This window comes from Notamacropus eugenii, chromosome 3 (genome assembly GCF_028372415.1).
Source record: "Notamacropus eugenii isolate mMacEug1 chromosome 3, mMacEug1.pri_v2, whole genome shotgun sequence".
Classification (NCBI taxonomy): Eukaryota; Metazoa; Chordata; class Mammalia; order Diprotodontia; family Macropodidae; genus Notamacropus; species Notamacropus eugenii.
Genome location: NC_092874.1, coordinates 88,097,720 through 88,120,980, shown reverse-complemented (window position 1 = coordinate 88,120,980; position 23,261 = coordinate 88,097,720). Strand labels below are relative to the sequence as shown.

At 34.3% G+C, this 23,261-nt stretch overlaps 1 protein-coding gene across 4 annotated transcripts in view; it reads right to left on the bottom strand.

The window, feature by feature from the left end:
* LMBR1 (limb development membrane protein 1) overlaps positions 1 to 23,261 on the bottom strand; it is a 180,234-nt gene that overhangs the window by 9,977 nt on the left and 146,996 nt on the right. For 3 of the 4 annotated variants that reach the window (XM_072652098.1, XM_072652100.1, XM_072652102.1), the window contains 3 exons: positions 17,260 to 17,333; positions 16,919 to 17,009; positions 15,561 to 15,627 (listed from right to left, as the gene is read on the bottom strand). In XM_072652098.1, the coding sequence (XP_072508199.1) occupies positions 15,561 to 15,627; positions 16,919 to 17,009; positions 17,260 to 17,333 (232 nt within the window). Of the gene's footprint in view, positions 1 to 15,560; positions 15,628 to 16,918; positions 17,084 to 17,259; positions 17,334 to 23,261 lie in introns of all 4 variants that reach the window. The other variant, XM_072652099.1, reaches the window with a different exon arrangement.

Sequence of the window (23,261 nt, the reverse complement as noted above, 5' to 3'; positions counted from 1 at the left end):
AATATAAACATATACTGCCTATATTTAAAATACTAAAAATGATAGCCATGTATCACACAGGTCTTCAAAACAACACAAAAATCCTTCCTTAAAAGACGTCCAATTATTACTGACAGTTCTGGAACTGTTTCTTCATTTATAAAATGAGAAGTTGGAAAATGAACTGTAAGGTTCCTTAGAGCTCTAAAAGTTTGTGATTCTAATTAGTAATCAGACTGCACCTTCATAGAAGGTGATATATGTCATCTTTCAAAATACATATGGTTTTTCAAGATATCACTCAATTATATTTTTATTTTCTAAAATTCTATACTAATTCTAAATTTAATAAGCATTTAATTCGCCATTTACCTCACATGAAGTTCAATTTAATTTTGTCTCATTAGTTCTCTGACTTCATGACACACTCCCAGCCCAAGAAGTTTCCACAAGCTTTAGGCAGCTGACACCAATCCCCCAACCCAGTAGCAGTTCAGTAGTCCATAACTTAAAACTGAACTGTGAAAGCTGTGTCAGCAGCAGAGAAGAAAGTTAGTAGCAAGAATGGGCTGACAATTCAAGAGCTGAAAACTATGTCTAACAACAGGAAAAATCTTTCTACCAAGAGACCCTGGGCTCACCATCTTCTGTGATTCAAGGAGTCCAACTTAGGTACCAGAAGGAACTTTCCAAACAAGGAGTCTTTTCATAGGCTTCCTGGTTTCCAGGAAAACCACAAAAAAGTAAAATAGTCGGCTATTAGTAAAATCAAATTGGATCCCTTACACTGATAATTCCTATTGAACATCATGTTGAAAAACCTACATACCTGTTCAATTTCAACAATTATTTTCAAGGATGAGATAGTCTTAATGTCCCTTCTTAACGGTATTTATAATCTTAAACAGAGTCTAAAATGATGAAAATCTTTAGGTGCTAAAAAAAATAACTTCTACATTGTTTAAAAAAAGCTTAATTCAAAACTTTTAAAAAGTAAAGTGCATTGAAAGTCAGTACTCCAAAACCTATACTGTTACAGAAAATTAACATAAATTATGACATTGCATTTTTACTTAACTTTCCTTACTGACATACTTTACATTTCCTAGTTGAAGATATAAAAACTACATATTCTCTCTTTACAGAAGTTTCTACAAAAGAAAAATGGAAAACAATGATGAGTAAAGAAACTCAACCAGGAAGTTCATTCTGTTCAGCTGTAGCATTTAACCCTAAAGCTGGAGTGATCTCTGAACATCTGGCCAATAACAAGATAAACTCTCTTCTACCACAGAAATAACAATGATTTTTCCTCAGCTTCTCATTCAAATATGTTGTATGCACAATTCCATGAATGGTAATCACCCCTTCCAATCTAATCTATAAAGAAAGAACACATTGAACAAAACTTTTCATTTAAATGAGATCGTTACTTTACCTACTATACCACAAGTCAATAGAATTTATGTTTTTAACCCACCTGAGTCAACTTTTACTTTCAGCAAGTACATTCATGTTCATGACTAGCAAAGAAGTTCAGATATAATCTGTAGAGTCTGATACTATAAAATGTTCATTAGAACAGGACTAATAAATCATATTTTCTAGCATATTACAAATGCAAATAAACTGGTCATAAGTTCATTTCCACAGCATGACAAAAAGCTGTTCTCAAATAACTACTTTTCAAAATGTCTGATTTCTGCAAAGAACACACCAAAATCTCCGACAAACCAATTTATAAAACAAAAACATCTTTGGCAAAACTTAGGCATAAACCAATTCTTCCTTCTGCAAACTTAAAAGTTTAGTCTGAATATTTAAAGCATTTATGACCTCAAAATTGTTATATCTATTTGTTCTCAAAAAATCATTATTTTTATTTTAACAAGAGTATGATGTCTTTTTAGGAATCATGTAAGGACTTTGTTACTACTAGATTTTTTTTTTGTAAATTGGCCTACTGACAATCATTTGATTAATTTAAAACAAAAATCGGGGAATTACTACCTTTGATGGGGGAAGGGATATAGCACCTTAAAAAAAACTACTTTAAACCTTTACTAAATTTTCAAACCTTTGCTACAATTTGAAATATCCACATAAAATGGCAAATGCAAAATGCTTTCACTAACCATCATGCCACTAAAAATATGAATCAATGATTAAATTATGAAGATGATACTTTATTGGGACTAGAAAAATGCAACATTCATTTGGAAAAATAAGGAGTCTAGAACTTCAAGATAAGGAGAAAAACTATGATTGAAGGGGGCATAAAATTATCAGACATCTAATTTCTAAGCAGTTTGATACTGCTTTAGAAAAACCCCCTATAAAAGTAGATCAGTGAAACAGCCTAGATAAGCAAAAAACAGGTATCATCAACAACAGAAGTTCAACATTTGATAAATGCTATTTGTTAAGGGAAGGACTCCCTTTCTGACAAAGACATATTTAGAAAATTGGAAAGCAGTTTGGCAGCAATTTGGTTTTGATCAATGCCTTACACAACATGCCAAAATAAGCTAAAAATAGATATGACTTAAATATAAAAGTGTGCCCATTTTTTAAAAATAAAAATAATATCAGGCATCTTTCACAATGATGGCCCTAGGGAGAATTCTTAACCATACAAAGGATGGAGGTTATAAAATTTTATCTACAATGTAAATTACATAATATTTTAAAAGTTTTGCACAAATAAATTCACTGAAGGTAGAATTACGAGAAAAGTGGCAGAATGTGAAAAATATTTGTGCCATACAACTGTTAAATCACTATTGTACACTTCAGTTTGGAATTAAGAAAGAAGTGCCCCTTTGCCACCAAATCAAAAACAAAACTCTATACCAAAATAAAGTTCAAATATATAAACAAAATATTCATAGTAGCACTCTGTGAGAGCAAAGAACTAGAAACAAGGTAGATGGCAATATACTGTGTAGAACATTAAAAAAACTGTTATATAAAGATAATGCAATATTATTGCACTATAAGAAATGGCAAATTTAAGGAATTTAGGGAAATCTGGAAATATTTTTATGAACTGATGCAGAAGGAAAAAACAGAACCAAGAAAATAATATAAACAATGACTGACAATAGGTCACTAAAAGGAAGTTAAAGTGAGGAATGGAAGAGCAAGCATAACAGAAAATAAAGCATTCCTACTTCTTAACGGAAGGTAGGTGACTACTAGCAGAGAATATTGTATACAATGTCAACATATGATATCTGTATTGGATATTCTTCCTTAATTATGTTTCTATTTTGCTTCTGACCTCTGCCTCCTTTAATCTACCTTCCCTTCTATCCTTTCTCTTTTCCCCTTCCCCTCCTATTTCCCTATAGGGCAAGATAGATTTCTATACCCAACTGAGTGTCAATGTTATCCTCTTTGAGCCAATTCTAGTAAGAGTAAGGTTCAAATGTTGCCTGCCACCACCACCACCACCCATTATCCCATTGTAAAAGCACTTCCTTTCATGCCTCTTTTATGTGAGATAATTTACCCCCCTTCTACCTCCTCTTTCCCCCTTCTCCCAGGGCATCCCTCTTTCTCACCCTTAATTTTATTTTCTAAAAAAATCATCCCATCACAGCCAACTCACACCCATGCTTTCTGTCTATATATACTCCTTCAAACTGTCTAATAATGATAAAGTTCTTAAGAGATACAAGTATCATCTTTCCATATAGGAACTGAAAAAATTTAACCTTATTGAATCCATTATGATTTCTCTTTCATGGTTTCCCTTTTTTATGCTTCTTGAGCCCTGTATTTGAAAGTCATATTTTCTATTCACCTCTAATCAAGAATACGTGAAAGTCCTCTATTTCATTAAATATCCATTTTTTACCCTGAAGGATTATACTCAATTTTGGGCATGGGTTATTTTTGGCTGTATTCTTGCTCCTTTGCCCTTTGTAACACCACAGTCCAAGCCCTCCAATCCTTTAATTTAGAAGCAGCTAAATCTTGTGTTATTCTAACTGTGGTTTCACAATATTTGAACTGTTTCTTTCTGGCTGCTTATAATATTTTCTCCTTGACCTGTGAACCCTGGAATTTGACTAGATTGTTCCTGGGAGTTTTCGTTCGGGGATCTCTTTCAGGAGGTGATCAGGGGACTCTTTCAATGTCTATTTTGCCCTCTGGAACTGCGAGCAGGATCCCTATACCCCTGCCACAACAAGCGCTAGTAAGCTAAAGCTCCTCTTAGTTCTCAGACTGACATGAGTCCCAGAAAAAGGTCCCCTGTAACCTCCTTCTGACCAGTATTCTAACCTCCTTACCATCTATGGGTAGAATGTTCCTGAAGCTGCTTCTGCTGAACTGCCTACAAGGATTACTGCTGGTATTGCCAGGGGATGGCCTGTCCCATGTTCCAGGGCTGACCACCACTCCACTGAGACCGAACTTTCCTGCTGACCTCCAAAGTTGTCCTAGGATGGAAAACTCTTTCACCCCACCCTTTTGCTGGTTCTGCTATTCCAGAATTTGATTTTAGGTGTTATTTTAAAATTGTTTGAAATGGAATTTGGGAGAGTTCAGGTGAGTCCCTCTGCCATCCTGAATCCATGTTTAACTGTTTTGTAAAGAAAATTCCTCCCAAAGGATGATGGGAAATGAGATTTTGACATAAAGACAAAAGGTATCAATAAAACATTTTTGAAAACATTAAGTAGTGAACATTTAGTTCATGCATTGTTTAAATCAGATTTCACTAGAAAGATTGATTTAGTTTTAAATCACTAACTAGAGCCAAAGTTATCAGGAGAGACCTTGAAGAAGGGATAGGATTTGGTTAGAGAAAGGGGGAAAGGGTAGGTTAGTAATAATGCTAATTACGGTTTCATTTTTGTTTCAGTCACCTGAAACTTTACTTATTCTGAATCATTATTGTGATGGGAATTCAAGATGCTCTCCTATAGAGCTACCTCCTACCTTTTAAGTCTAATTTCGTATCATTTCCCTTCAATTACTCTCCTTCTAGTAAAACTGGCTCAGAGGCTATTCCCCATACATGGCTCCCACTTCCATGCCTTTGCATGAATAGTTTCCTTATGTCTGAAATGCCTTCTCCTCTTACCTTCAGGATGGACAGACATGGACATGTCCCATAATCCTGAGAGTCTTTAAAAGTATAACTTAGGTGTTACCTCCTGTATGAGATTTCTTCTGACTCCCCTCTGATATATGTGTTCTTTCCATCCTAAAATTACTTTGTATTACTTGTGTACTTGTACTCCATTCTCCCAGTGGAACACAAGCGCTTTGAAGACAGAGAATATTTCTCTTCATTGTATTCCCAGCAACCAAGCACAGTGCCTTACAAATAGTGGGAACTGTTATGTTAATTGCATTGTTTAATGGAGATCTGGGTATTCCAAGACTCAATTATTATTGGAAGAAAACTGGTATTTAAAAGATGCCCTAGGTTGCATGGGCTCATTAAAAAATCTGCACAAGTTCTCCAAAGTGAGCCTAAAATCACTAAAGTACTTTTTGGAGGGAGTTAGGGAGTGGAGGAGGAGACCAACAAACCCTAAGTAGCTAGATACAGCACAATGAAAAGAGGGCTAGGCCTGGAGTCAAGAAGTCCTAAGAGCAAATCCTGCTTCAGATACTTACTAACTTTGTGACTCTGAGGAAGTCATTTAACCTTCATCTGCCTCCGCTTTCTTAACTGTAAAATGGGGATAACGATAGCACCTACCTCCCAGGGTGTAAGGATCAGATGAGATGATATTTTTAAAGCACTTAGCACAGTGCTTAATGCATAGTAAGTACTTACTGTTTCCTTCCTTCTTCCCTTCCTCCTTTCCTTCCTGAATGAAGAATCTGTATTTTCTATATCTCTCAATTCATTTGTATGATTATGAAAAACTGCTTAGTACAGGCCTCATAAAATTAGAAATCATAAAGTTTCTGAGGGCAAGGGCCATGCTATACCTCTCCCAGTATCTAGAATATCATACTACACATCATAAGCACTTCATACATGTTTAGCAAAAAAATTAAAACCTTTCTTGTAATTGAAGACAATAATTAAGTCATACATTTAGCCTTCTTTGGGCTAAACAAATTCAACAAACATTTATGAAAGAAATATTAGGTGCTTAGAAGGGATAAAAAGTTCATAGAATAAAAATTCCTGACCTCATGGGGCTTTAAGTCTTTTAGGGGAATAAGAAACATGCACTCAGGACAATGTACAATAACACATGATAAATGCATCTGGAAAGTACAAAACAAAGGGTCGCATGAAGTCTGAGGGGGTTGCATGAAGTCTTCCCATCATGGGAACTTGTGATAACATATTGGAGGAAGTCTCATAAGAGAAGGACATTAAAGGATATGTAGGAATTCAATATTTGAAGAAGGGCAAGGAGGATATTGCAGGGAAAGAACAGTAAACAAAGTCAAGGTACATGAAGGTGTAACCTTTTCTCAAATAGAATATCATTTCTTTTCTGTGTTTAATAATAGACCCTTGTCAATGTGCTCATCATTTTTATAAAATATCCTAAAATTAAACATATTAGTTGTTCAAAAGTAAGATTCATGTAATATAATTCACATAACATACAGGATCATTTCTCAATTTTTGCATGTATTTTTTGGTGGGGAATGAGGAGGGAAGAGTTTGAGGGTGTCAGACTTAGTTTTATCAATGAGGAGTAGTCCCAAAGTAGGACACTTCCCTCCAACGAATACTTTTTTTAATATTATGGTGTTTTTTTTCTTCTTAATTGGAACTACATGGTCTATGAATAGTCTCCTTAATTGGTCTGTGCTCTGCTATGACTCCTGGCTCTTTCAGCATCCAGTATGCTCAGTGCTGTTTTTGTCCTTAGAGCATAACTCCTGTTATCTGTTGTTTCTATAGTTCAGCCTATTTTGGTATGATATTTCCATTTTTCAAGGTCAATTTGAATGTGTTTCTATCTTTAAGAGTATAAACCCACAATTTAATTACCTTAAAATGTTACTTACTTTGATTACTTTTCCTTAGGAATAGCCACGTAACTCTCATGAGTTTTCTTACTTTTAATCTGCTGTTTAAGTATTTCATAATGCTATCCTCATCCCTTTCCAAGTTTGTGTTCTTTTTCACTTAAATGCACTAACTATTCCCAATATATTCCACGTGGAAAGGATAAAACAAACTTTTCCCCATGCTTCTTAAAATGACTGTTAAAATGTTATCAATATTCATAAATAGATAAGAACTATCAGTTTTCCAAACAGTGAAAATGTTAGTAGCTGTCTAATAACTGCCTTATTATACAAAAAAAAAGTAAATAAAAATGAGTTTCTTGAATACCATAATTTTACTATGCACTTTAAGGGTTACTACAGCTAGTGATCCTAGTTTAAAACAATCAGTTCCTTATGTTAAATATCATAAAACTTTCTGTACTGTAGATAGACTATTATCTCTCAGCCTGATTCTAAGCACTATCCTAAGCAGAACTAATTTTTTACTTTCTTGACTTACATTCTTGTTAATACAATCAGCCAACTCTAGTAGATGGACCAGGAAACTATATGTTTTGGGTTAAAAAAATATTCAGAAGTCTAAGCTCTAATTTGGGGGGCAGAAAAAGGAATCTCAAATCATATCCACTTCTATCTTATACTTCTGAACAATGAGAAAGAGAGAAGAGGGAAGGAGAAACTGAAAACAAAGCATACTGTATGGCCATCATGCAACTCCTATAGTCAGGACTTTAAAACATACCTGAGATGGTCAGATGCATGCACAGTCAACTGGGAAATGACTGCTAAAAGACAAAAAGAAGCTGGAAACAAATAGAAGAAAATGTATTCTCCTTGAAGAAGCAAATAAAAGAGCTGGCAATTTTCAATTTCATTATCTGCCCAAACACAATTAAAATACAATTTTATGGGACATTTGATCATCCCACCTTGTAGTGTTCATGGAAAGCAAGCACAAAAAGACTTACTGTAAACATAATTGCAATACATGTGCCAATATATGTGGCAGAAGATAAAGAAGTAGAGAAAGAACTTGACAAGAATATGCCAAAACCAAATCAATATATAGCTTGATACTTGCAGGCCTCATTGTGAAAATAAACACAAGAGAAAGCTGTGAAGAATACACTGGAAAATAGGTTTCAGGACTATCAGACTAAGTTCAAAATTAGAAGAAAAAATAAAGAAAAGATACTGCATGAATTATAAGAGCTCCAAACTGCTGCTGCTGAAAACTGGGTAAAAAGTTAAAAAGCTGATTCATTTCCATCATTTCTTACAACAGTTTAACCACTCAAGACCTTTAATTATTCTTGGCATAAATCAGACCCTATCTTAATGTCCATTTCTGATCTCTACATTTTCACACATAGTCCTGAGCCTGACTAAATTACTTCCAAGGAGCCTTTTCAGAGTGATCCTCCTGGAAATCCTCTTCAAGTGAAAAATTTAAGTTGTTTCTAAAACAATTATAGACAAAAATCTAAGTAATGCCTTGCTCTCCCCAATCACAACTTGCTAACTCCTGAAAGTGGTTAATGTATTACCCCCTTCCTATTCCTAACACTGATTGCCACCAAACAAGTGGTCACTGATCCACTACAAACTATGCTATTTAATCTCGAATGGGTCATCACTACTGCCTAAAAATGTTTTTATTCACCTCTTACTATCAGTTTCCAAAATTACTATTCCAAACTTTTTTTCCTCTCCTCAAATACCTATTTTACTTCATTTCTCAGTAGCTTGGCCACTATTTTACTAAAAAGACTGGGTTCACAGGATGAGGAAGCAATCATCTCATCTTCTCTCTTAATTCTTCCAGAAGTCTGGAACTTCATCTATTACCTCTTCCTTCCTCTTCCAATTTAGAGGAAAAGGCAGCCTTACTCTTTGCAAAGCCTTCTAGCTATATCAATGGAAAGGTCTTCAATCTTTCCCCTCAACTGGCTCCTTCACCATCCTACATAAAAGCTCAAATTTCTCCATCTCCAAACAAAAAAAAAAAATTCTTTCTTTGACTCTAATTCACATGCACATTATCATCCATATAGTCTCTCTTATTAAAATTCTTCGTTGCCAAAAACCTTTTTCCTTCTTTAAAATTTTGTTTTTCAGCACTTAATTTTAATTTTTCATAATTTTTAACCTGACATTGAACACAAACTTTCCATATACAAAGAAGAGAAAGAGGTTCATATACAAGTCAATCAATCACTAACCACTTATTAAGCACCTACTATGTGTCAGGTACTGTGCTAAGTGCAAAGGCTACAAAAGGGACAAAAGGAAGTCCTGGACCTCAAAGGGCTTGTAATCTAATGGGGGAAGCAACACACATGCAGACAAATGTATAGGACATAATTAACAAAGAGATGGCACTAGAATCACGATGGCTTGGGAAGAAAGGAATAGGCATTTATGTAGTACCTACTATGCTAAGTGCTTTACAAACATTTCAGTTGATCCTCATAATAACCCCGTAAATTACTGTCCCCATTTAACCGATGAGGAAACAGGCAACAGAGGTTAAGTGATTTGCCCAGGGTCACACCACTAGAAAGTGTCAGAGGCTGGATCTGAACCCAGATTTCCCTGACTCCAGGTCCAGCACTCTATCCACTGTGCCACCTACTGCCTCCAGCTCAAGAAGGCTTCCTCTAAAAGATAGGATTTTAGTTGGAACTTCAAGGAAACCAGGGAGTTCAACCTGGAGCTGAGAGGAGCATTTTGTTCATGGTACAGCCAGCAGGCTAGGGTCTCTGGATCAAAGAGTATGTATCAGGGAGTAAGGTGTGAGAAGACTGGAAAGATAGGAGGAGGTTGGTTATGGAGAGCTTTGAATGCCAAACACAGCATTTTTTATTTGCCCCTGGATGCAAGAGGGAAGCCAACTGCAAATCTCAATCACATACAGAATTTTTAAAAAATAAATAATAAATTCAACACCTCAGTTTCAATATTATCCATTTTATCTGACCTTCTGAACTTTTTCTCTTCTCTTCTATACAATTTAAATAATGACTCATTGATATTCTTGTCTTTTTCTTCTTTTTTTTCTTTCTTTTTTGGCATCACCATCACTAGCCTTTATTTACCCAACCAATTCTCCACTTCAACCCCCAAAGGGTGTTCCCATGAAGCATATGTATTGGCCATGTTTGAAAACATACATTGAATTCTGCAAACCTAGTCTATTGCCTCTCAGTCAAGAGACAAGAAACACAGTTTAGCGCTGGTCTTCTAGAATCATGGTTGGTCACTACATTGATCATAGCTCTTAAGACTCTCAGAGCTGTTTTTTTTACAATGCTGTATTCAATCTAATAATTTTTTTCTCTTTTTGCTCCCTTTACTCTGCATCAGTTCTTATAAGTCTTCCCAGGTTTCTTTGATTCCATCTCTTAGAGCAGAGGTGTCAAACTTACAGCCTACTGGCCCCATAACTCTAAGCACAGATTAAAACCAGATTAAAACATAATTGAGAAAACTTTAAAAAAAAATTTTAAATAGTACATAATGTAAATTTGTATTTTTCTAAATCAATATGTGGTCTAGAGGGACTCATTTCTATTTGAGTTTGACACCAATGCACAATTATGACATAATAATATTCATTATATTCATATACAATAATTTGTCAAGCCATTGCCCAATTAATGGCCACTCCCATACTTTCTGGTCCTTTGCTACAAGAGAAAATGCTAAGTAGTGCAGTGGATAGAATGCCAGACTTTCATCTTTGCCAAGAAAACCCCAATGGGGTCACAAAGAGTCAGACATGACTAAAAACGACTGAATAACAACAAAATGCTATTGGTATTTTTGTACACATGGGCCCTTTCCCTCTCACTTTTATCTCTATCAAATTTCTAAAACAAAAAAAAAAGTTCATATTCATCACCTTTACTTTCTCACCACCCACTTCTTCCTTAACTGTTTGCATTCTGGTTTCCATCCCCATTACTCTGCTGAAGAGACTTCCAAAAGTCTGTGTAGCAACATTCAGAGCCATTTCCTTATGAGTATCAGCTAGCAGCAATGGAAGCTATCTATCTACAATTAATTTTGGAAAATGTAAAGCCACCTTCAAGTTTCTAGGAACAAAAACACACCAGAAAAACTAAATGCTGCAAATTTTGTGTGCTATGTGGAAATCAGAGAGCTGTGTGTTAATATCATACTCTTTAACCTGAACCCCTGAGCACCTGTACCATGGACAGCACTAGGTTTGGAATCAGAGGCTCTAAATTTAAATCTAGCTTTTAGCACTTACTACCTGTGAGAGACTAGGCACGTAATACCTCTGTGTTTCAGTTTCCTCATCTATAAAACAAAAGGGGGTTCCAGATATAAATCCTGTAATCTAAATGCTAATTCCAAGATGAAGCCTTCCCTGAACCCATTCAACCCCAGCCTAGTAAGTGGTTTCTCCAACACCAACCTTCTCATAGCATTTTGACTAGCTTTCTCCTTTGTACCTAATCACACTCTCCCTTCTAACAGTTATTTGTGTACATACTTGTCTCCCTTTTTAGAACATAAGTTCCTAGAGGGCCATGTCTGTGATGTGTCTATATTTGTGTCATAAATAACACATAGTACCTGACATATAGTTGGTTCTTAATAAATTTGCTTGAGGTGAATTAATCGGAATATTTGCCAATATCTGACGCAGAACCAACTAGCCTTACTGTCCTGGTGATATTTTCTTGGTCAGAATTTTATGTCCTTAAATATGAATAGTTTTGAATAGACTAACACCTTTTAAAGAACTGAGGTTGATTTAGTCAATGCCTTCTCATTCTTACCTACAGATTTCTACACTCAGGAAATATATTTTTTAAAAGGCCTACACAACAATCCAAACATATACTCTCACACACATATATAAATATATATAAACATATGTATCTGTGTGTATATATACATATATATGCCCAAATATACATATGTTTGTATTGTTTATCTTTAGCCATGAGTTACAAGAAAAATAAGAACCAGCAAGGGAAAGCCCAGATCATACATTAAATTTGTTTGGTGTTAATGTATTATGACACAAGCCAAATACAACTTTTTATATTATTAATGGTCTTTCATTATGGATCTTTGTTATCAGTCAAATGTTAGGTATTCACTTAGCAATTAAATATTTGGTCGCTTTTATTTTTCATTTTAAAAAGTACTTGTGAAAGTGTCATTTCTTCCAGCATTAGACAAAAAGGACTTGAGAAGGAAAGATTTAGAGATACATTTACGAAAGCCCACATAAAGCTCTTTTCTAAAAAGACTGGTTTTTAAACAGACTCCCCTCATAAAGGAGACAAAGGGGAATAATCCACTTTACCTCCCGTAAGAAGATGACAGATTGTATGGGCATTGGATGAGAAATGTGTGGGGAGGTGATTAAAACGAACTTAAGGAGCATTTGGGAAAGTGACAGAACTGTTGTCTAACAGTGTAAGTACAATATTTAATCGTGTCTTATATGAAGAAAATATATCAGAAAGAAACCAAGGTAATTGTTAAACAATGAATAAAGCAGAGGAGTTGGTAAAAAATACTTTTGAAGTCTACTGGTATAATTTTTTTAATGTGTTCATCAATTTTATTTTGACACAACGGAGACTTCCCAACAAACATCTATTTAATCTGATTTACATGAATCATTTCTGGGAATCCTTTTCACTTTTAGTTAAAGTAGATTTTGAAATATAGTGTACAAAGAATCTATCAGTAAAATCTCTATCCTCCTTAAGTCAAACCACAGAGCATGTAAATAATTAAAACATGCTTTTCGATCAGAATTTATTATTGCTCAGAAAACTGTGCCAAAAAAGTCTAAGATATTTTAATTTTAGAAAAACTTGGGCCTATGTATACATTGATAGGAAATTACATTTCAAACCTACTATGGTAATTTACCAAACAATTAAACAAAATACAATGATAAAGCTAAAAGGTCTAATCTTAAAGTTTTAAAATTTGGGGGGCCTTCAAAATATTCATTCTAAAAATATCAGCTAAAAGTAACATGTTTAAAGAGTTTTGACAGGTATTTTAAAATAAAGTTTCTTTGTATTTTAGTGAACTCTAACATTACAACTATTATTCATCTGTAAGACTATACATATGATTAACATTTTCCTCACAACTTAATTATCAATGATACATTTACAGTATACTGAAAATATACAGCTGAGAATCTCAGTGTTCCTGAAACAAATACATATTTGCATAATTCCATTTTACTCTTTTGTGTGAAAAATCTAATAACAATGAAACATGATTTTTTTCTTCTTAAAAAAGTAAAACTAGATATCAGGATAGTCACTAAATAAAATAACAGAACTTAAATTGTACAATTTTAGTAATAAATCATTATTAGCTATTGATATATTTTTAAAATAAGCACAAAAAGCTTCAACTTTTGAAGCAAAAATATCTCTGCTTTGAACCATTTGCCCCATTAAAATATAACTGACACCCAGGTTCCCTTCCCTATTGTTTACAATTGTAAAAGATAATGATTTTTAAAAGGAAAAAGGGATGATTGATGTTATTATTTTCCTCACTATACATCACATTAGGTACTAGTCATATTTTGATCTAAACAATGTAGCGCTGCTAGTTGATTTCACAGAGGCAAATGACACTACACTGATGACCAGGATTTACTAGGAAGCAGCTCTGAAATAAAGAAAGAACAATTCTATAGCTTTAGATTCAGTTCTTAAATACACCCTCTGCCCCCTGCCCTGGAGACATCATAGCTAGATAATCAAAAATCCCCAATTATAGTTAAGTACAATATCCACAACTGCCTACATTTTATCTTCTTAAATTCAAATACTCAATTCTAAAGGGTTAATATGTGAATTACTTGATAACTTTCTCTAGTTTGCCTTTCCCATAATGCTAAAACCCAGGGTTTTTTTTTTCTTTTAGCCTAGAACCTTGCTTTTTTAATACTGTGAAAAGCCTCTATGAATCTGTTTAACGTATTTATTTCTTTTCATCTATTCAGTGCCATTGGGCATAACATGTAATGCAATGCATGTTGATATTTTGCAAAGCACCACATGACTCACTGTACTCTAATGCACTCTATTAATCCTGTTTGGACAGCTGGGTCTGGGCATTTGTTAGCTGCATTTTAATTGTCCTATCTTTCTTTTCCTTTCTTCTGTTTTATTCTTTTATTTATCTCTATGGTAAACTATTCAGGAATTTCATTTGTTGGTCTTCAAAAAGTGAGTTTTGCCATTAATTTGTTTTCTTTGTATTAGCAACAGTGCACAGCGTGTGCACTTTTTTTTCCATAGAATCAGTTCATATTATTACCAACAGTTAATCTCAAATTACAGTGCATAAATGAATTATACAAGTGTTAAAATGGCATGGTGTCTTCAATGCCACAAAAGTTATTTGTGAACTGTCATAATACAAATAGTCAAATTTGGTTTCGAATCACTAAACTGTATATATTCCACATTTTAGAGATAAGCACACCACAGGCAGATGTCAAAACAATGACATACCCTATACTTAAAAGCCAAGGTAATAGAAAAAAAGGGAAAAAAGAAAACCATATTAGCATTTAGAACAGTTCTTTGTCATGTTTATACAAAGTTTTAACTTTTTATTGAAAGATGAAATTATGCATAAGAATTGTGAGTAAAACTACAAAGTTTGCCATTGCACAGCCTACACTTTTCCCTGATACATGAGTTTTGCATAAATAATAGAAGTTGTATAAAAACTAAAACTAAGGCCACTTAATATTGTTAGAGGTTTTTAAATGATCAATTCACTTTTGTGAACTAATGGCATTTCCAAGAATTGCCATATGCTAAGGTTTTAATATAGTTTAAACTTGATTTTAGAATTTAATATAGTTTAACTAAAGAGAAATTTTATTTAGCAATAACATTTTGTGACAGACTTGGGAAAGAAACATTCCATCATGTTGCTTAGGAAAAAGACAAGCCGATTAAAAACAAGACCTGGTCAAATATGCATGCACAAAGGAAAATTTTTCTTCAATTAAAAATATCATTGAAAATCACTGCAAATCCAAAAATTAAGACCACTAATGACATGCAAATCTCTGACTCTTGTGGTAAAATATACCTTTTGTCAATACCTACTTCCCAAAATTTTAATATTTTCTAGATTTAGCTTAAATATTATTTCTGAACATTCTTTTGTCACATGCTTTTAAAAAATTCTATTATATTATCTTCCCATTAAGGAACCACTAAGTCTATTTGTTCAGTAGAGGACCTGAAAGGTAATATGGTCATGTGAAAACATTTATATAATTTGATGAGGCAATGCAACTACGTGAAAAATGTTTGATCTTTAGAAAGCTGCTGGTTTTGTTCCTATCATTCTTAGGTCCCTGCAGATTAAAGTATGTCTATATAAGAAGTCAGTATTAAATAAATAAAATAAAGATGTGTTTCAGAAGGTGACCAACTTCCTAAGAGAAAAATTCCTAATCAAAGATCACACATGAAAGCTCTCAAAAGTAGAATGAATCTTCAGCTCAATTTTTCAGTTAAACTTACCCAAAGTTCTTGACATCACAGGTAGGGCAGAACTCAAGACTAAGATTGAAACACAATTTCCAATTATCTGTTTCAAGAAATAAAAAAGAGTTGATAGCTAAATAGTAGATGGAAGAAAAAATTCATTAGTTAAAATTCCAGAAAATTTGTAATCCTACATTTTATGTTTTGCTTACTTATTAATGCAATTTTATAATTCTCAATATAGAACTAAAAAGCCAGTAAGAAACCCTTTTTCTGAGCATACATTTAACATTACATCCTGAATTCCTAAAAAATACTTCAAAAATACTATGTTAAAGTGATCACTTAAGAGATAATAGAATATGATTTATGGAAGTGAGTACTGAATGTGAACTTTGGGTGTTAATTTGAAAAAAAATTTATGTATTCACTTACATGTGGCCTATGCCAAAAAAATCAAAATAGCACCAAATTTTCTAAATTAATTTCCACTAACTTTCGAATTTCTTTAATAGTGACTTAAAAACAAATAATCATAGGCACAAATTCATCTAAATTCTAGGAACTAATTCCCAATTCATACCAATCTTATTGTTATTATCTTACATTTTGAAATAAAGCATATTATTAAAATAAATTTTATGTTAAAAGAAAAATAATAATATTATTATTTTCTAGTAGTTAAACTAGATATTACACATCTCTTAACATAGATCTAGCTTGTCTTCCAAAAAGTTCTAGTAAACTAAAAGCAATAATTTTAGGTTTTCTCCAGAACCCTTTCCAATAATCAAATGAAAACAATGAATATGGAACAGAAGACAAAATCTGAGTTACAATACTAATTTTTCTGCTTTAACAAAATGTTTGGACATTTTGTTTGAATCACTATATATAAGATTTTGATTTTTGAAACCAGAGTCAAATTGTGGAAAGTCAAATTAACTTCAAGTTGCAAAATGTAACTGAATAGAACCCTTTAGTCTTATTTTAATTATTCAGATTTGAAATGCTTTGTCTCTACTACTTGTAGCAACTAAGTTCTTCAGATTTCAAACAAGCTCCTGAAGTACAGTTAGCACAATCAAAGTAACTCATTAGCAAGACGTTTTCATTGGGGGGGAAAAAGTCCTTTCACTAGCTTTTCTATAGCTGGTTAACAAGCCGAGCTATTTCAGGCGTTTTACAAGTGAATGGATGCCGTCCAAACTAAACAGAGCACATCCTTTTCCCACTCATTCAGCATTTTGAAAATCGTCCAGTTTGTGTTTGCGCAGCTTACAAACAAATACTGATCACAGTAAATGAGCCATTCAGGGCAATTACTACATAAAACAGTCAGTATGTCTTGGGTGGCAAAAGGGTGGCCATCAGCACCTCCGTCTTTACCTTACCTTCGTCATCGTCGTGTCGTTCTTCCTGGGAGTGAAGCTCCCAAAAAAGCGGAGGCTGTAGAAGCCGACAACAGAGGACACCATAAGGTAACTGTGAGAATCAAGGAGAAAAGCTCTCCAGAGGAATGCCAGTTTCACTTTGGTTCTCAGCAGTCTCCAAAAAGCCTTAAGAACCAAAGGAAAAACAAAACAAAACAAAAAACACTTGGAGTGCCTGAGAAGGACTGACCTAGTCTTTTCTCTCCCTTCCCAGGAAAGTGTCTTAGTAAACTACCAGTGCCCCCAGAAAACTAGACAGAATAATTGTTAACAGACAGAACTCCTACTTTTAAAAAGGATACAAAATCAAAATTATTTCAAGTGCTGCTCCCACAAAACCAAAAGTAGAAAGGGAAGCATTTCCTATGCCAGGTCCCTAGAAAGAAAAACATTTTTTAAAACTTTTCAAAATTTCAATGGTACAGACATTTGGTTTTCATAAATTTAATAACTTTGATACATGTAGGACTATTAAAAAATGACAACTACTTACTTTGGAATATATAAACTTTCAAAGGCAAATAAAACATGATGTTTAGAATGTGGTTTCTTTGACTCCTTAAGATTTTGAATTACTTCATAATACTCTGGACATATCATATGTAATTCATTTACTTATCATGTAAGGTATTCACAGTATTACCATACTTGTAAGAAAGAAAAAGGCTTGTGTTGCTATTCTAGAAGAAACTGGGGCTGGGGAGAGAAATCACTGAGGGGAAAAATTACTAAAAACTAGAATAATCTCACCAAAATAGAAGCACACTCACCCTGATGCTGAAATGTGAAGCATGTACATTTCCTTGTGATAAGAACAAAAACTCCCAAAGTGAACAGCTTTGTCCAATTCCTGTTCTTGGACTTTAAAGAAGGAAACAGTCTGCTATTCCCCAAAGCTTTCTTGGGACACAGATTAAAGGCTAATAAAAAAGGATATATCTGCCTGCCCCTAGTTATTTAGAAAATACAATATGAGTATCTCAAAGCCTTGATGAATTCCTCAACCTTAATCTAGAGTTTTAAAGATGCGGGGCTTACATCTATGACTAAAAAAGCAGGCCAATATTATAAATAATATGGTGATCCCTCAAAAGAAATTCAGCACAAAAAATGAGTAAAACTATGGAGCCAATTCAATTAGTCAAACAAGAGAAACACTTTTACAGCTAACAAGAAGGACTGTATATGAAAATTTCTTTGCCAAGACATTGATTAACCTACTTGTGATGTAAGTAATAGCTATTTAAAATAGTTCATGGACTTTTTACTATTCTAAGTTATTTCTTTTAAAGCCTACTAATGAAATTTGAAAGTATAACCATTCTGGGAGCCTCCAAAAAAGATTCTAATGCAACAATCATACAAGGAAGAGGGAGGAGATAAAAGGAGTTTGGGCCATATCAGACATCTCAGTCTAAGACAATAGGGTAAAATGTTTAAATATTATGTAGGCAATCAAATATAAATTTAAAACTAATACATAAGTCGTATTTGTACACAAATACAAAAGTCAGATTTAGTTAAAAAGCAAGGAGTAATAACCATGGCAGGGACCAGGAATTCATCTCCTTTAATCAATCCAGGGAGAAGGAGAAGGAATTTCGGGAACTATTTAAATGATGGGGGGAAAATAGCTTAGTTGGCTGGGAAAGGGAACATTTCAGAATTCCCACAGTACAAGTCGGACAATGTCCCTCCCCTGCTCAAGAAGCTTCAGTGGCTTCCTATTGCCTCTAAAATAAAATACAAACCTGAATGTGGCATAGACAGCTCTTTTTACACTCTGCCTCTCATTTGTTCCGGCAGATTTTCCATTATTCCTCCTAACATAGTGGGTGCCTTTACACAACATTCCATGTCTCAACCTTTGGACTGGCTACCCCCTTCATCTTGGCATGTTCTCCCCTTTACAGTCTCTTAATGTTCCTAGTTCCTCCTACATGAGGCCCTTCCAGATTTCTTCTACAGTTGTTAAAGACCTTCCACTCTGCCCTTTCGGATTTAGACATTTTCTTCTTACGTACCTATATGCATATTACTATGCCTAATTCTCCCCACCCAGAACATAAGGCCCTCAAAGGCAGAAGGAGTACTTGATGTTTGTCCCTGTCTTATCAGCATCCAACTCAGTGCCAGGCACAAAGCAGGAACTCCATAATTCTTACTGAGCTGAATTGAATATGGCAAAGGATAAGTCCTGGAGAGGAGTGCGTTCATTCATGTACCCATTTTTCTTCAATGATTCACTGGATCCATGACCTTAATGATGTGGGTACTTTCTCAAATGCTACAGACTGCTAAACGTCTGTGCTTTGCATCTAGCCTAAATGCTGGGGGCCTTGTTCTAGGACTCTTAAAGTTATATAGCGTATCAGTGCAGTCTGCAGGTTGTCTATCTGCAATCCTTCACAGTTTTACATCTCTTGGTATTTTTTTATGGCACTGTTTATACACATCACTGGTAACGTGCTGAACATTATTTATACATATTATACATCTCTCCACTGACCTACAATTTTAGCTCTTTGTAGACTATGATATTCTCTGATTTGCAGCCTAGAACAATGGTAGAAAAACCAGTATTTAGAAAATTGCTTTTTGTTTTATGGAGAATTCTAAAGTTGTCTAAAAAAAATGTGAGGCATGAATTTTCCAACTGTGACCTTCCTTCTCTCTTCCTCCTGCTTAATTCTATATCCAACTCAATATTCACCTATAACGTCCAGCCAAAACAAAGATACTGATGCATCAGCTCAATCCTTCCCTCCACTCAGCAAACATTTATTGAGCACACACCATGTGTGTGATACTTAATTGGCTACTGTGGAGCTGCCTCTCTCTAAGTGTACAGAAGCAACAAAAGCCTGGGAGAAATGGAATAGTCTAGGATACTCTAACCAGGTTAAGAATTTAAACTATCTACAATGCAGCAGAAAGATGCTGTAATAAAAAGAGCATAATAGTCATAGAGATGGAAAACTTTTAACAACTAGATTTGTTTTTATAAATATTTACTGGGAATTTACTATACATGAAGCATAGTGATAAGTGCTAAGGAATAAAAAAAATTAGTCTCTGCCCTCAAGAGCTTACATCTTCAAGAAAGAGCTCTGGTAGTGGAAATTAAAAGTAATTAGAAGGCAACATGTTACAATCAAAAGAGCTCTTGAGTAAAAGGACATGAGTTCAAGTCTTACCACAGACACAACTTTTGTGTCTCTAGGTAAGTCAATTAACCTTCCAAGGTATCAGTTTCTTCACCTATACAATAAAAGGGTTAAAGTAAATAAACTCCAAGGTCTCTTCCATTTCCCTATACTTCGCTCCTAATGTGGGCTAGGAATTTCACACAGTAGGGTTATAAGTGGAGGAGATAAAGAAGAGGTGGCAGGATTTCAAAGTTCAAAGACTAAGATGAGTAAAAAGTACTCAGTGATTCCTTCTTAAAGCAACCACTCTGATCAGAAGCTTAATGATACTGTATTGCAAAAACATAATACACAATTAGCTTACCTGACTTTACTAACTAGTGGTATTAATCAGCACTCATTATATAATTATTATAACTTCTCTAGAAATATGAAACTCCATGGTGAGTTTTCATCACCATGTCTTTATCTAGACATAAATGTGTATGTGTGCATATTTTGTGATTAAGTATCTTCTAAATCTTCCACAAAATCCTAATCCTTAATGGCCTCATTAAGTAGTGGCCAAGCTTTGGAAGGGACTACCATGTTGGAAAGGCTTCAAAGTATGGTCCCAGCAACAGCCTTAATTTGCTTTCCAAGAACCAAACTAACTAAATATGAAGGGATCCTTCACAAGCAGTCCAGCCACCCAACGATGAATTCTTGGTCATGACAAAACAAAATAAAAAATGGTACATGGTCTTTTGGCCCTTCCACTTGTACAGTAATAGTGGCAAAGTGGAGAAAAGGGAGTTAGAAAAGTTAAACACAGTTTTCAGGTTGTCTACGAACTTAAGCTTAGCTATTAATACTCTTGACTGTAAGATCCTTGTCCAATGAACAACAGACCGTGGGCATGCTACAATCGGAACTAAATTTTATCAGTTCTGATATTCTTCCTAGAAACAAAGCCAGAAGAAAACAGGAAGTTATAGGGCTAAATGGAAGGATGAATCAAAGGTTCTTTCTTTGCAGAGGTAAATAAAGAAACTGGCAAAGTTAGTTTTATCATGTGCCCATCATTTCATGGGGCATTTGGTGAACTTTAAAACTTCAGTGCTCATGATAAATACTTGTAAAAAGATCAGTATGAAAATAATAGCAGCTTATACAACATCTGTTGGAGAGGATGAAGAGGGAGAAATTATACAAAGAACTCAATAAGACCTTTCAAATTAAATCAACTTATACTTTGTTCTCAAAGGTGAGAACAGGTGATAACTGCAAATATATACATACATATATACACACACATATATACATATACATACATACTCATACATACATATATGTACACATACATACACACACGTGAATTTTGGAAAAAAGAATGAGACTTGTAAACTATCCAGTGTCTCAAGCCTACAGAGGCAGTTGGGTGGAGTAGTGGGTAGAGTGCTGGACTTGCAGTGAGAAAGACCAGAATCCAAGTCTGGTCTAAGACATATACCAGCTGTGGGATCCTGGGCAGGTCATTTAACCTCTGTCTGCCTTAGTTTCCTTATCTGTAAAATGAGAGTAATAATAGCATCTACTTCCCAAGATTGTTTTGAGGATAAAAATAAGATTATACTTACAGAGCACTTTGCAAACCTTAAAACATCATATAAATGCCATTTATGGTTGTTATTTTATCTTTCTTGTTATTATATACTATGAATTTTAAAGGAATCAAAAGGTACTAGGCATGTAAGTACAAAATAACATTTTAAAATGAAACAGATTATATATTAATGGAAAGGACATGACTCGTTATTGATGTGAGCCTCATTCCTGAATCAGTTAACTGTGTAATCGGAGCACAATTGGCTAGAATCAAGATTAAAATAAATGTAAAGCTAGAAAAACAAAAATGAGGAAAATGTATAACCTGCTACTGAAACAATTCAATTCTGACTTACTAAAACAAGTTACTGAAAATAAAAATCAGTCAAATAAATGAAAAGTTACAAATACGGACTATAATAAATTCATACAGGTTTAATTAATAAAAAAAAATCAATTGCCATTATAAATAGACCAAAAGAACCCCAAAATGTCTTAGTAAATATTTGACATATTTGCCAAACAAAGAGAGAAGCTAAAAACAAAACTTTAGAGTACACACTTATTTGTAAAATCTTATAAAGAACGATGATAAAGATTATTTTGTTGCAGTTGTAAGTATGAAACACTCTCCAGGATGGGGAAGCTGCAGCCTCAAGGCCACATGTGGCCCTTTAGATCCTTGGGTGTGGTCTTTTGACTGAGTCCAAGTTTTACAGAACAAATCCTTTTATTAAGGGGATTTGTTCTGTAAGTTTGGATTCAGTCAAAGGGCTCCATTTGAATGGCCTGGAGGTGGCAGGTTCCCTACCCCTGCCTCATCTCTGCCGCGTATCACAGAGAGCAATAGAGTGGTACATTTTGGGTGTAAGCAAACTGCAACATATAACAAATTAAGAAACGAGGAAGAACTGGAGGAAAGAAAGTCATCAGGGAAATGAAAGAATTTGGAAGAGGGGAAGGTCACGGCATCAGGAGAAAATAAGAAAGGACCCTAGCACACTCGGTAGAACTTATGGGAGGACATGGATAGGATTAGCACAGGATGGGCAGGTGTGGATTATCACCTAGATCCTGAGAGAGAACAGTAAAATAGCTGAGATCATAGGTCCATTGAAGTACCTTGCAAAAGAAGATATCCAAATAAAATAAATGCTGGAATATATTAAAACTTTTTATTTAAGCTCCCACAGAAAAAAGTTACTCCCTAAAAAAGGGTTATTCTATTTCCCTGCAACAAGTTTGTATTCCTATTCAGTTCAATAAAACATGTGACTGAACTATTTTTAGTCATGTCTCCCTTTGAGCTAAGTATCTAGATCTTATGAAAATGTAATGCATTTGATTAATTGCATTTATTTCAATATTTTGTAAGATTGGCATTTTCTTAAAGAAAAAACTGAGTTATATTTTTTAAAATGTTAAGAGATCTTCTGGACTTTGTATCTAAATTGAAGCCAAATATCTAAATAAAAAATGTTACCTACCATTACAATAAAAAAAATTGGGAAAGGGGGATGATAATCATAAACAGCCTAGGAAAGTATCTTTTGTTGCACAAAGAAAAA